The sequence below is a fragment of the Mustela nivalis genome, assembly GCF_964662115.1.
Source record: "Mustela nivalis genome assembly, chromosome: 1".
NCBI classification, from domain to species: domain Eukaryota; kingdom Metazoa; phylum Chordata; class Mammalia; order Carnivora; family Mustelidae; genus Mustela; species Mustela nivalis.
In genome coordinates this window covers 11987566-12001357 of record NC_139020.1, presented here as the reverse complement: position 1 = coordinate 12001357, position 13792 = coordinate 11987566, and the positions used below count along the sequence as shown (strand labels likewise).

The window sequence follows — 13792 nt, the reverse complement described above, 5'->3', positions numbered from 1 at the left end:
TGCCAGGAGGCAGATTCGCTGCACCTGAACCAAGACCACTCAGCCCGCCCCGCCACGGCAGCCTCCCTCCTTCCTCACGTCCAGCGACTGGGAAACCCCATCCGGGGCTTCAGAGGCCTCCTCGGTCTTAAACCCTCAGAACCCACCGAAGGCATGAGAGCATCCTGCTCTCGAACAAAGCAGCTTTTCTATCATGTGGGACTCACTGACATTAAGAATCACTTAACATACAGGGGCCATTCTAGAAATAGACATTAGCCAAAGCCTGGGAGAAATGTCACCATTTCATGATGGTAATCCTCGGGGGTCATTGATCTGTGACCCGCCTTCACGTCTTTCTCTCCTCTGGGACAGTATTTTTCTGTTTCAACGTGGCGACTCACCAGGGAAGAGAAAATCAGGGGCACAACGAGGAAGTTTCGTGACTACCTGACTGCTGGAAACCGAAGAGTCTGACCCTATCAAGTGTGAGTGAGGATGTGAGGAAAACGCGCCCTAGGGGAGCTCGGAAACTGTAGACAGCGAGTGAAAAATCTAGTAAAACCGAAGCTGTGGCCACACTCCCCACCAGCGAGCGCCCCTCCCTGAGAAAACCGGGCACGAGGCACGAGGGGGTGCACAGCCTTCACTGCGGGCATGGGAGGGACGGGGGTGGGAGGAAGACGTCCGCGGGCGGGGGCTGACAACAGACCCCACCGCGCAGCCAAAACAAATGGGCTGAGATCTGTGTGTATCAGCTTGGGTAACTCAAAAGCACTTGAGCGCAAAAAAAAAAAAAAAAAAAAAAAAAACCACATAAGCGATAGACACATTGGTACAGGAAATGAAGCCAACTAAAATAATGTCATTACTGCTTAGAGACAGGCTGGCGTGCAACCAAGGTAGGAAAACACCCACGGCAGTGACAAAGCCTGACCTCAGGAGAGTGACGCTTTCTGGGGAGGGAGGAGGATCGGGACAAACACAGGAAGCTGTCGGCACTTATTCAATCTGGGTGCTGCTCTAGTATTCTCTGCACACTTCTGGTTTCTAAAAATTAAAAGGCCTCCTCTGTGATCATCTCCAGAAGCCAGCTCCATGTCAGTGGGCAAATCGTCCAGCCGCACCGGCATCCCACACCCCGTCATCTGTGAACCGGGAGCGCCGCGTGGTCCCCGGATGCCATGCGGATGAGACACCCCGTGAGCTCAGTGTCGCACGCTCACGCCCACGCTGAATCACCCCGACAGAGCAAACGGACTCACTTGAGTCCAGTCTTCACGAATTTCTGCCAATCACCAGGATCAACTTCGTTAAGAGAACTCTGTGAATTAAAGAAGCAAGAAATATTCATCTCCAATTAACTTAAAATTGAAAATACAGAGCTTAAATGAGAGCCGTCTAGGAAACACGGAATTCAGTGACCTAAGCAAGCCACAAAAGCACACAGCTGTTTCTTTCTTGGATTTTTTTCTAAGCTGTTTTACTACTTCTGTGAGTAGCTCTGTCATTTCATTAGAGTGTCTATGGTCACCAAATAGCAGGAAAAAAAATCCTGACAGCCCTGTTACCTTTCCCTTTGTCCACCAATTCAGAAGGCGCTTGTGGCCTACGTCACACACAGGGCCAGACACACATGGCTTACATACCGGACAGCACCTCTCCCCAGGGGAAGACCTTTGCCCCACGGGCAGGGCCGGTACTGGCCCACAGTCCCTGAGGTAGAGAAAATCTCCAAATACGGCGCCCAGTGAGACCAGAGGGCTGGGTGCTCTGGAGGGAGGGAACTTCGTGGGATGATGAAAATCTCTGACAGGAGTGTGGGCACAAGGTCTATGTGCATTTGTTAACACTAAACCCCACACTTAACAGCCTGTATTTCACACACACACACACACACACAGAGCTGTATTTCACAATACAGGCTGGGCTGTTCCATGTGCCCCCCTCGTTCTGCCATATTTGGGCTTCTAGAAACCTTGAATGCACAAACCTGTAACAAGGGATTAAGGCTGAGATACGGGTTACGAAGTCTCTTGATACAAGGTAAGCAAACTGCTTGATCTATAATCTATGAATCTATTTATCACATTACTGTCACCTAGGGTTATTTTCCTGAGGATTATTTTTTAAATTTGGGTCCAGACTTCAAACACAAGTCACAGACCTTATGAGTTTTAGTGTAATTTTATATCATGCACTGAGGAATAATTCATATGCTTCAAGATGTTATTCCTGTGCAAAAAAATAAAGAATTCTTTTAAAAAGAATGCTTCAATAGAAGGGAATAATGACCACAAATTAGAGCTGACTATTTCCAAATATTATAACAGCTCTAGACTCACAGTGGCAAGAAGACCCGGAAACCCCGATCATAAGAATCTTAAAACTACTCGAAGGCACATCACGATCACGTTGCTTTAAAAAACGTTAAAAAAAAGATCCTAAGGGAGGGAACAAAGGTTAAGAATGACAGACTTATCGAGAACAACGTATGCCAGCAGGCAGGAAAGCAATGCTTCAAAATGCTCACAGGAAATACAAAACCTGGAATGAAACTTCCCAACTCATTCTCAGGGCTGTGTTACCCGATCCTAAAACCTGACAAAGAACAACTGCCAGAAAATGAAATCATAAACAGATACCCCACATGCACACAGAAGGAAAAATTCTTAATAAAATATCACCATCAAAAATAAAATCTTAATAAAATTCTTAATAAAATAATAAAAATTCTTAATAAAATATCACCAATAAAAGATATTAAAATATCTTAATAAAAATATCAAATCCAATAATATGGAAAAACCATAATACACTGCCATCAAGCAGGTGTATCCCGGGAATGTGAAGTTCATTTAACCACCAAAAGCCAATTAACGTAAGTCATCTTATTAACAGACTAAGTAAGAAAAAAAAACCCATAAACCGTTTCAGTAGAAGTGAAGCGTGCTTAACCAAATCCCACATCTGTTCACGGAAGAAGGCAGTGCACGGTCCCGGGGCCTCCCCCAGCTGCCGCTTTGCCTCTCGGACTTGACCGTGCTCATCTCCCGCTAGTTCTGGGAGCACGGCCGTGAACTCTGCTGTCTCTTCCACTCTTCCCCTTCAAAGTGCAGTCAGGCTCTCCACGGAAAGGAAAGACACCTACCAGCAGCTCACGGAACCTCAGCAGCATCTGCCGCTCCTGATCCCGGGCGCTGTCGTGGTCATGCTGGCCCCCACTGAAAGACGCAGTCAGGCATTTCACACAGGACGCCAACAGAGCCGTCCTCCAGACACGCAGCTCTCCAGCCGACCCCTCCAGCACTGCCGACACAGAGTCGGCCACACTCCAACTGCAGCAGGGGACAAAAGGCACAGAGTCAGGGGCATGGCCTACCTGCCTCCAGCTTAAGTGTCCCTCACATTACAGTGAGCCACCTGGGACAGGTGCCCTGAGTCCCACTGCCCCGCAGCACCCAAGCACCAGAGTCCCTGGCTGCCCTGGCCATTGTTCTACCCTCTAGATGCCAGAAGTGACAACCACCCCTACTGCCCACCCACTGAGTTGTGATAATAAAAAATGTCAGACGTGGCCAACTGTCCCCAGGAGGGGAGCAAAATCACCCCCGATTGAGAACTGCTGCTCTCAGGGCATCAGACCCAGCCATCCACTCATGGAGATGTGCTCGCTCCAGGCAGGATGGCTGGAGGAAGACTTCCTGGAGGAGGCGCCTTCTCATCGATGGGCATGACAGCAGTGCGGCAACTTTTCACTAGTTTATAAAAACTACTGGGATGCGGCGCCTGGGTGGCTCAGTGGGTTAAAGCCTCTGCCTTCGGCTCAGGTCGTGATCCCAGGGTCCTGGGACTGAGCCCCACATTGGGCTCTCTGCTCAGTGGGGAGCCTGCTTCCTCCTCTCTCTGCCTGCCTCTCTACCTACTTATGATCTCTGTCAAATAAATAAAATCTTCAAAAAAACAAAACAAAACAAAAAACAAACTACTGGGAAAAGTGAAGCAGAGATGGGCACAAGCCTTCCTACCTCTCGTGCCTGCCTGGAGTCTGCAGCAAGTTGGGCAAATGGTCCACGAGGACAGCAAGGTCCTTGGCTTTTGCAAACGGGACCAGCTGGGCCAGGACCTCCTGATGCAGCCCGGACGCTGGGGGCCCCTCTGTGCTGAGAAGCCTGGTCTGCAGCCGTCTCCACAGGGCCTTCCTCAAGACAGGAATGACAGCAGAGGACACTAGGCAGAGACAAAAAGGAGAAACCGTCACATGCTGCTGTGTCCGGGACCAGCATGTACCAGCTCACAGAGCCCACGGCTAACTTTCAGGAACTTGTGACTGGCTGGGGTCACGCTCGTAGCTTGAGGCTGGTCAGGGCAGAAGCACGGATGCCACAGAGACTGGCAAACGCAAAGGCCAGTTGGTTAAACGCTGCCCAGCACGTCACTGGTCCTCGGGCAGTCAAGCCTCCGACACGGCCCTGAGCGTAGGCCTAGCTCCAAGCTGGGCATGGGACTCTGAGGACCAAAGTTCAGGACTCACTCAGGACTCGTGCCTCAAAGGCATGGGAACGGCAGAGGCACGTCAGAAGTGCCCCAAGAGTCACTGACTAAAGGGGGCGCTTGGGTGGCTCAGTTGGGTAAGCATCCAACTGCTGGGTTCAGTTCAGGTCACGATCTCCTGGGTTGTGAGATCAAGCCCTCCGCCGGGCTCCCTGCTCAGTGTGGAGTCGCTTGACATTCTCTCTCTCCCGCTCTCTCTGCCCCTCCCTCTCGTTCCCCCTCCACATGCCCCTCAAGTAAATAAATCTTAAAAAAAAAAGGAGGAATCACTGATAAAAGCAGGTTCTGTTACTTTTAAAAACCGTCTGTCATTGCTGCTATGAAGTCATGACACCCTGAGGGAAAGCAAGAAGTGAACAATTATTCATATACACAATAAAAAAAAAATGAAGTAATTCCAGGTGAATAAAAAGTGCCTCAGCCCCGAAAGCCTGCAGGTGGAAGACGGGGGCTGGGCCCAAGCCGCCTCCACTCAGCATCACTGTCACCACTGCTGGTGGGGACAAGGAACAGGACAAAGGGAGGTCACCCCGAATGCCTCCCTTGCCCCGGGGAGGACCTTCCTCGACCCAGCCCGCCCCGGCTTCCCGTGGGGGACTTGGGGTGGACGGGAGCGTGGGGGCAGCACCTCACACCACAGGCTGAGATGTGGGGCGGTGAGTGCGAATGTCTCCTGTCTCTCCATCTCCAGGGCTGGGTCAGTGTCTGGGGGGGGAAGAACTTCGCCCACACCCCAAACATGGAAGTTCCAGGTCAGAAACGGCCCTCTGCCTTAGCACCGCCGGCTGCCCGAAGCCCGCAGCTCCCGTACCTCCCGCCGGGCGTGCGAAGCGTCCCTGCGTCCTGGCCTGGAGGTAGGCGTCGAGGAGTGGGAGGAAGTCGTCCAGGCGCTCCTGCAGGCAGAGCCCCGCGCCGGGCCGCGCGCACCACAGCTCGAAGCGCAGGACGTGGGTGCAGCTCAGCGGCAGGAGCAGGGCGGCGACGCTGAGGGCCGCCTGCGTCCGCCGGGCCAGGCAGTAGTCGAGCACGTCGACCCCGACGGCGGGGGCCAGCGCGGGCTCTCTCTGCAGGGTGTGCAGCAACACAGCGTCTAGCTCGTCCACGGCCAGCGCGGGGAGCAGAGCCCCCAGGCCTCTCACAAACTCAGAGGCCCAAAGGAGCTCGCCGCTCTGCAGCGGGTCCTGGGGGCTGCTGGCCAACAGCTGGACCAGGGTCTTGCCGAGCGCGTTCAGGTGTCTCTCCTTCCCGGGAGACTTTGGGAGCCGCTGGGCCACCAGCTGGGCCTCAGGCAGGCTCAGCAGGGCCAGGGTGACCTCTCGGAGCTGGGCACCCTCCATGTAGGGATGCAGCCCCTGCAGGGCCTCCAGCTGCGGGAGCGTCTTCGGCAGCGCTGTAGCCAAGCCTGTCCTCCTGTGTCGCAGCTCCTTCAGCACACTCTGAGTGATGGCCTCGGAGTACTTGGCCAGCAGGCCCCGCTGACCCGTGCGCTGGAGGACCGGGGCGCTGGCCAGCAGCAGCGGCAGGACCCCGGCGCTGAGGTGGGCTGCCAGGAGTTTCACAAGGACAGGGCTGAGGGCGTGCGGCGGGATGGCCTGTTGCTCCAGGGCCAGGAACCAGCCCTCCAGCGTGGGGTGTCTGAGGATGGCCATGAGCACCTCCTCCAGCGTCTGAAATACAGCGACAAGGCACAGACCTCACACACGGCCCAGGGCCAGCCCGCTGTAGGATGGAGGGCGGACAACAGCATCCCTGAGCCTTCTATCCGCAAGCCCGAGCTCTCCCGCTCCTCCCAGGGCCATCCCACAGCATCCCAACCCAAGCCCAGTCAAAGCTGTATTCTGACCGCAGTGCATCCTGACCACCAGCACAACCCCCAGCCCCCAGGGCGACTGTGACGCTGATGGAGACCGGGCTGGTCCCCCACCCACACCGGCAGGGGCTGACCAATTCAGCCTGAACAAACGGATCAACCATACAACGGGGCTTGGCTACGCAGCAACGCCCAGTGTGCTGAAGGCCGGTCACCTGGCTCCTGCTTAGCGGCCCTGCCCTCTGACGACCGTCTGACTGAGGGACACGGGCATCCCAGGAGCAGCGGGGTCACGGCACGGGAGAGACCCCACATCTGGGAATGGCAGATGAGGATCAAGCAGCTGGGTGAGCCCAGGTGCAGGAACTGAAGGTCACATGCAGGTAGAGGCTGAGCCCTGAGCGACCCCCGGGGGACCAGCTCTGACCCCCGCTGTGTTCAGACCACCCAGCGGAAAGCGGCTGCATGCCGGGTGACAGGATAATCTGATCCAGTCGTTCTAAGCCGCCATGGGGAACACGAATCCCAGCACTCAGAGTGACCAAAGAGATCAGACGAGGCCATCCGTGAGAAGCGTGGCGTGAAGAGCGCGGCTGCTTCCCAAGCTCAGTGAAACAGCGAACACAGAGGGTGGTGAGAGAAAGACACACCCTGGCCCCACGTCAGCGGCGGCCTGGGGGTCCCCAGCAGCGGGGAGGCTGCTTCCCGAAGCCATGAGCTCCCGCTCTGGAGCTACCGGGCCGGCCGCACCCACCGCCCAGCCTTCATTCGACCCAGGCCGCTACTGCTCCAAAGGAGAACGTTCCCAGTTTCTCAAGATGCTCACATTGCCCGGTGTGAGGGCAACTGCTCGGAGGGAAGGCGACTGGAAAGCTGCACGCCACGTTATACCGTGCTTCTCTGCAGGCGCAGGGGTTAGGGGTCAGGGGCTAAGTTGGGGGGTACAGTGTCTCTTTTGCAGTGTTCTGTCCTTATTTATCTACAACGAACATGTCCTCATGTTGGATCAGAAGGAAAGGGAGGGCCAGGGTCCAAGATGCGACAGGCACAGGCTAACAAGACCCACAGCAGGACAGCAACAGTACCTTGTCACCGGCCAGCTCCAGCGAGGCCACGCAGTCCATGTCCAAAAAGAGGTCGGATTCGGCCCGGGCAGCCTCGCACTTCTGCTGGTTCTGTGCATCCAGCTGCACACAGTGGACGACCAGGCGCCGGAGGAGGCCCAGGAGGAGCTGCAGGACGGCGGGGCCTGCGCTTCGGCCCAGCTGTGAGGACGAGAGCCGCACGATTGCTCGGGGGCCAGGAAAAGCCTCGCAGTCACCATGACCGTGACTACCCCGTCCCCACGTGACCAGAAACAAGGAGAGAAACAGGCTCGAGTGGCAACTCCTCATAAAACACCAAGAACCTCAAATTCCTCTCCCAGTAAGATGTGCCCCCGAACCTTGCTGAAGCATGGGGGTTTATCTTGACCAAGGTGAGGGAAACCCACACCGTAACTCTGTAAACCACATTGGGAACAGAAAGCTCACCAGTGAAGGACAAAATTACAACTTATGAAAGATGGTGGGTCTGGCCGTGCACTGATCCAGTCCGCTGTGGGGAGAGGCCGGCCTGATGGGCGGCGGCCCTAGCAGCAGGGTCAGCCATGGCGGCTCCCGGTCTGCAGCTGTCTGGGGGGGGACAACTGTGCTGAGGGGGCCAGATTCTGTGAGGCTACTGAGGCCTGCAGAAAATGGGTGCCCAACCCACCTCTGCATGTCTGCTGCAGGAAAAAACAGCAGTCCAGGAGAGAGGGGCAGGCCGTGAACTAGCAGCCAAGACTCCCCAACTGCGGGGGGACCTCACGGCCCTGTGTATGTCACGTCACGAAGTCTCCTCGTGAGCAACGGGGTGACAGTGAGACTCCCCCAACACCGCCAAGCGGTCTGGACCCGACTCCAAGGGGGCTGCTCTGGAGGCAGAGATGTGGGGACACGCGGGGTCTGCGGGAGAGAGGAGCAGCGCTGACCTGGCCGAAGTTCTCCACGGTGCTCCGGAGGTAGAGCAGCAGGTGTTTGGCCGAGCGCAGGAGCCGGGGCATCGGGACGTGCGGGAGGGCGGCCCGCAGCTGAGCCTGGACCTGCTCGTCCAGGAGCGCGCCCTCGCTCTCGTAGGCCGTCTGCAGCAGGGCGGCGAAGGAGGCGGCGGGAGGACCCCGGGGGGCGAGGCTGCCTGGCATCTGAAAGGGCTTGGGGAGGCAGCAAAAGCCCGGAGAGGAGGAAACACAGACAACCACAGATGAAAAGGGTACACGGTCAGCTAAGAGAGGTACAGGGTGACGTTCACAACAAGGGGACACTTCCCAATCACATCCTAAATACTAAAAAATATGGGACTGCATGCCGTTTTATTTCAGTCAATTAAGCTGCAGTGTTCAGTCACTCGTTTGTCCCTAGAGGGCGTAAACACGAAGGCACTGGATGGGGAAGGCGTTCACATGCGGGGGAACATGTGTCTGGAGCTGCATGCGACAGACATTTCACTCAGAAGAGGCACTGTGCGGCCAAGCACCCGACTCGCGATGTCGGCTCAGGTCCTGATCTCGAGCCCCGCGTCAGGCTCTGCGCTCAGTGGGGAGAGTGCCTCTCCCTCTGCCCCTCCCCTCGCTCATGCTCGCTCTCTCACTCTCAAATACATAAATAAATAACATCTTAAAAAGCAGAGTCACTGTGAAAGTGGCAGGGAAGTGGGAGGTCCGTGCAGGAGCCGGCTCGGTAAGGCCCAGCCTTCCAGAGTCCTGCTGGCGCCCCGGCAGCCCGGGGCAGAGTACCTTGTTGGGAGACTAACAAGACAGTGGACAGAATGAAGACAAATTTCTGGAGTTCTACCTCAAACCGAAGTTGTTGATTTCTTCTATGACAACCACTCTGCCTTTTTTGGTGACCCTCAGGCACCTTGTACTACCGTGACTCCACACACTCCACTTCCTAGGCCAGGGAAGCGAGGCTGTGTGTCCGGAAACCAGCAGATGTCCTCCACGGTCCCGGGACCGGCAGCCACACTGCTCGGAACCACAGAGAGAGGCCAACCCCCCGGGTCCCACGGTGGACCTGTGAACCGAACACCCTCAGGGAGGAGCCCAGAGACCACACCTGACGCCCCCTGGAGCGTGAGAAGCACTGCTGACTACTCGACAGAGAGGGGACACCTTCCTTCGAGCACCCAGGAGGTGCAGCCCTGAACTGCGACACGTCCCTGAGCTCTGACCGGCCACCCCCCAGTCTGAAGCACAGCCTAGCCCCCAGAGAAAGGTGACATCGGCTGGGAAGGGGGTGGATGCTGGAGTCCACTGCCTGGCCGGAATCCTGACCCTGCCCCCACTGCTGCCTCGTGACAGAATCACTGTGCCTCAGTTTCCCCATGTGTATAAAAAGGCCATTAAGTCCTGACCTTCTCGGAGTTGCTGTGAGGATTAAGTGACTGGAAAGGCCATCGTATCCCCTAGCAGCGGGCCCTGATGAATGGAAATGTGCAACCACCATACACATGGCTACAGATACCACAAGACAAGGAGGCCCTGAGCTGCCTTTTTCAAGAACAGCTAAAAACTCAGTGTATAAAAAAAATGCACACCACACTTAACTGCTCCCCAGGCCCCCCAACGTTCACAAATAGTCTGCACTGGGGCCAGGCCTACAGCACCCATTACAAACATGTAGTCCCCCTGGGGCGCCTGGGTGGCTCAGTGGGTTAAGCCTCTGCCTTCGGGTCAGGTCATGATCCCAGGGTCCTGGGATGGAGTCCCCGCTCTCTGCTCAGTGGGGAGCCTGCTTCCTCCTCTCTCTCTGCCTGCCTCTCTGCCTACTTGGGATCTCTGACAAATAAATAAATTAAAAAAACAGACAAACAAACAAACAAAAATGTAGTCCCCACATAAAGAAAATTCTTTGTTTCCACTTTCCCAGTCTTCACAGAATGGAGACTACTGGGGGCCGCCACGGCCGGGCTGACAGCTGAGCCCGCATGGCTGAGGGGCGTGCTAAGGCCCGCCGAGGCAAGGTAGGACCCAGGCATACCATACCTGGTAGGGGAAACTGGGAGGGGAAAAGACAACCTCCCTCCTGACCCAAGCTGGCACAGTGACAAGGCGGCCATGCAGCTCGCGGGAAACTCAGTCCCCGCATCCCTGACGCACCCATGGGTATGTGGGTAGCCATCCACCCATCTAGCCGCTGGGCCGCCGTGGTGCCCTGAGCTCCTTCCACAGCCAGCGTGGCCCACAGATGACACCTCGGGGTTTCACAGGCCAAGGCCTGGCCTCCGTGGGAGCAGCGAGGCTGCAGCTCACCAAGGCCTCTCGGGCGGGCTCCGGGATCCAGCGGCTGTAGTACCCGTGGAACCGGGCCAGCTGATGACCGCAAGACGGGACTGGAGGCTCCAACTTGTCGTAAGCCTGAAGCAGCAGACACAGAGCCAGAGGGTCTCTCTGGGTGTGGAGGAGGTCTGTCAGCACTGCCATCAGGTACGCCACGACGCTCTCTCCTGCAGGGGAGTGAGACGTGTGAGCATGGCTGCTGGGACCACCCTTCTGTGACCCATCAATCACACCAACTTCCACACGTATACGAGACCCGCAAAATGCACGCCAGAAAGGCAGATGCTATCACTGCAGAGCACACCAGGCCCCGTCCCGTTGAATGTGTGACACACACACTCAGGCTTCTGGTCCCAAGGCCTGGAAGTGCAGACGCTGGTGCAGAAGCGGTGGTGCAGAAGCCACGGAGGCCAGGACTCGCTCGGTGCTCCCCAATCGATTTCCCGTCCTTGGCACACGGGCCTCCCCTGTGAAGAGGCTGTGACCATGTGACTGATGTCACCACTTCCAGACCTGGGCAGAACAGCCTCTGCCTCACTGCCCACTCTCTCTTCCTCTTCCACACTGACCTCAGATGCCACGTTGAGATGGCACAGCTACCAGATGGGAGTGGCCTGGGTCCTTGAGCTACCTCCCAGAGGACAGTCACCCAAGAGAGCAACGTGACCTGTGCGGGACTACGCCAAGGTCTAGAAGAACACCTTTCCTCGTTAAACCACGACATGTCAGGGCTTATTTGTTCCTGCAGCAAAGCGTGAGCAAGCCTGACTAAGGACACCATTATGATCTGCGAGTACTTCCTTGGTTCTTAGTTCCAGCAATTTCCACCAAGTATGAAGGACTTGTAGCCTAGCATCGTGATAAGAATAAACGATGAAGAGAAAACATCAGTGTTGTAGCAGGGCTCTCTGCAGCCATGCAAATGACTATGGATTTATCCTCAAATGACCACTCTCCGCAAGTTCAGCCAGCCCCTAGATTCTTATCCCTACATGCTTAGCTCTGGAGACCAGGAAGCTATCATGTTGTTGGGTCTGAATCTTGTTGCCCTGGAGTTTCAGCAATTACTCCCGGAGCCCCTGGACTCATAGCACCTACCCCAAGAGACCCAGCCGGACAACATACCCAGGGTATCCTGACGACACACAGGTACCTGTTTCACTTTCCGTCCCGAGGAGCAACTTATTCCTGGCTTCCAAAGCAGCGGGCACCACAGCACTGAATGGGAACGTGAGTAGGATCATGTCTTCATTCAGTAAGAATCCAATTTCCTCATCCAAGCCTTCACTGCCCTCCACCAGGACGTCCACCATGTCGAGAACATCTGAGTCAGAAAAGGGAGAGTCAAACCAAGGCCAAGAGCCCCTGAAGGAACCCACTGCAAAGAGCTCCACAGGAAGGGAGAACGTTTGATAAAAGCTAAATGTTTCTAGGGGAAAAAGCTTAACATGAAGGCTGATTTTAAACCGGTCGGGACATCGCCTATGAAATCTTGAGATCTTTGCCAGACAAAATGCAGGCTCTCCAGCTCAGGTGGTAAGAGACTGAAGTTTCCTCAAATGACACAGACAAGCTCCCAAACCTTAACCCGGATATTCAGGCAAACAAAGGAAAATCTGAGAAGCAAAAAGGTAAGGGTTGAAGCGTAGACCAGAGCCAATGACTGGATTAAAACCCTGACTTTCCTAGGTACTAGCTGTGTGACTTCAGCTAATTACCTAACCTCTCTGTGCCTCGGCTGCCTTATCACTGTACAAAATAAGGATAAGGACACCTGCCCTGTAGGGTGGGTCACAAGGTTGCAGGAGGTAGATTTATGAAGAGCTGAGATCAGCACCTGGCACAGAGGAACACTGCACAAACAAAAATTACCCAGCAAACAGACTCTGTACCTACTCCTTGTTCTACGAGCGAATAAGGCTATTTTCATTTCCAGAGCAGGCTGATCGCTGACTCAAAGAAACAGGTGTGTGCACTCTGCATTAAGACACGAATGCGATTCTCATTTTCATCACTAATTGGCCACGGTGGCTCGATCTTCGGAAGCCCGAGGAGCACAGAGGCAGGGGCGCCTACCGTCGATGTGAGAGATGGGAATGCTGACATCGTCGGTGTCCGGCTTCGTCCCAGTGGCCTGCAGCGTGCTGGCTTCCTGGACAAAGTCAGAGGCTTTGTCTGTGTAGGAATAGGGATTCGCCACCAATGTCAGCAAAACCTGGGCATTGAAGAGTCAAGCAGAAAACACTGAGATGGTCACAAATGAAATGCAAATATGCCCAAAAAGTCTTACCGGTAAAATAAGGGAAGAGTTAACATGTCAGCAGTCCTCCATAAGAACAATCATTTTTCCCCAAAGTTTTTTTTTAACTTTTTGTTATAGAATTAAAAAAAAAACCTCCATTTAGTATAAACCATTGCTTTTAATATCATGCTAAGCATACCACTATTCTCTGTCCAAAAGCAGATCCTCAAAAGGAAACTAAAATAGTACACGGTAATATAGTCCCATTTTACAGTTTCGACAACGAAGCGAATTCTGACATCTCAGCAGAATTAGGAAGTAAGCCAGAAACAGGGCATTCGGCACCAGGGCATCAAAAATGCCTTAATTATACTAAAGTGCAATTGGCATATTTACTAATGTGCTCCTCAAACACTGGAAATAGGTGCCTACCCGTTCCAAAAACTGAATCACGGTCTCTCGTTTCTCCTCCGCGGTGTCCTCTAGGTGCTCCAGCCACAGCTCCAGCTCCCTCCAGGTGTGCTCGAACACCCCTGTGTCCCGCAGAATCTGTCAGGAAGCACACCAGGGGGGGCGGTGTTGGTGGGTAGGGGGCAGGACGGGGGCTGCGCTCTGTGGGAGCCCAAGGAGCACAACACGGAGACCCAAGGGCACAGAGGGGGTCAAAGTCTCATGTGCAGCTCTACTCCAAAAGCCACTCTTAGAAAGCAGCACTCCCGAGGTTGAGGGAAACAAGGAAGAGACATCATCCCGCGCCCTGTGAGCGATCACACCATCTCTGGTCTTGCGGTCTCCTATTCCTTTCCGTCAACTCCTAAATAATAAAAAGAAAAAAGCCTCCAGCTGCTAC

The 13792-nt window shown here is 54.9% G+C and overlaps 1 protein-coding gene across 1 annotated transcript in view; it reads right to left on the bottom strand.

Moving 5' to 3' along the window:
• The window catches only part of URB1 (URB1 ribosome biogenesis homolog), a 68354-nt gene that overhangs the window by 24053 nt on the left and 30509 nt on the right, over nucleotides 1-13792 (bottom strand). The window contains exons 16-25 of the mRNA XM_082686294.1: nucleotides 13375-13491; nucleotides 12777-12915; nucleotides 11854-12024; nucleotides 10674-10867; nucleotides 8355-8573; nucleotides 7429-7608; nucleotides 5345-6200; nucleotides 4008-4209; nucleotides 3131-3317; nucleotides 1245-1303 (exon numbers count right to left, since the gene is read on the bottom strand). Coding sequence (XP_082542420.1) covers nucleotides 1245-1303; nucleotides 3131-3317; nucleotides 4008-4209; nucleotides 5345-6200; nucleotides 7429-7608; nucleotides 8355-8573; nucleotides 10674-10867; nucleotides 11854-12024; nucleotides 12777-12915; nucleotides 13375-13491 — 2324 coding nt within the window. The remainder of the gene's footprint in view (nucleotides 1-1244; nucleotides 1304-3130; nucleotides 3318-4007; nucleotides 4210-5344; nucleotides 6201-7428; nucleotides 7609-8354; nucleotides 8574-10673; nucleotides 10868-11853; nucleotides 12025-12776; nucleotides 12916-13374; nucleotides 13492-13792) is intronic.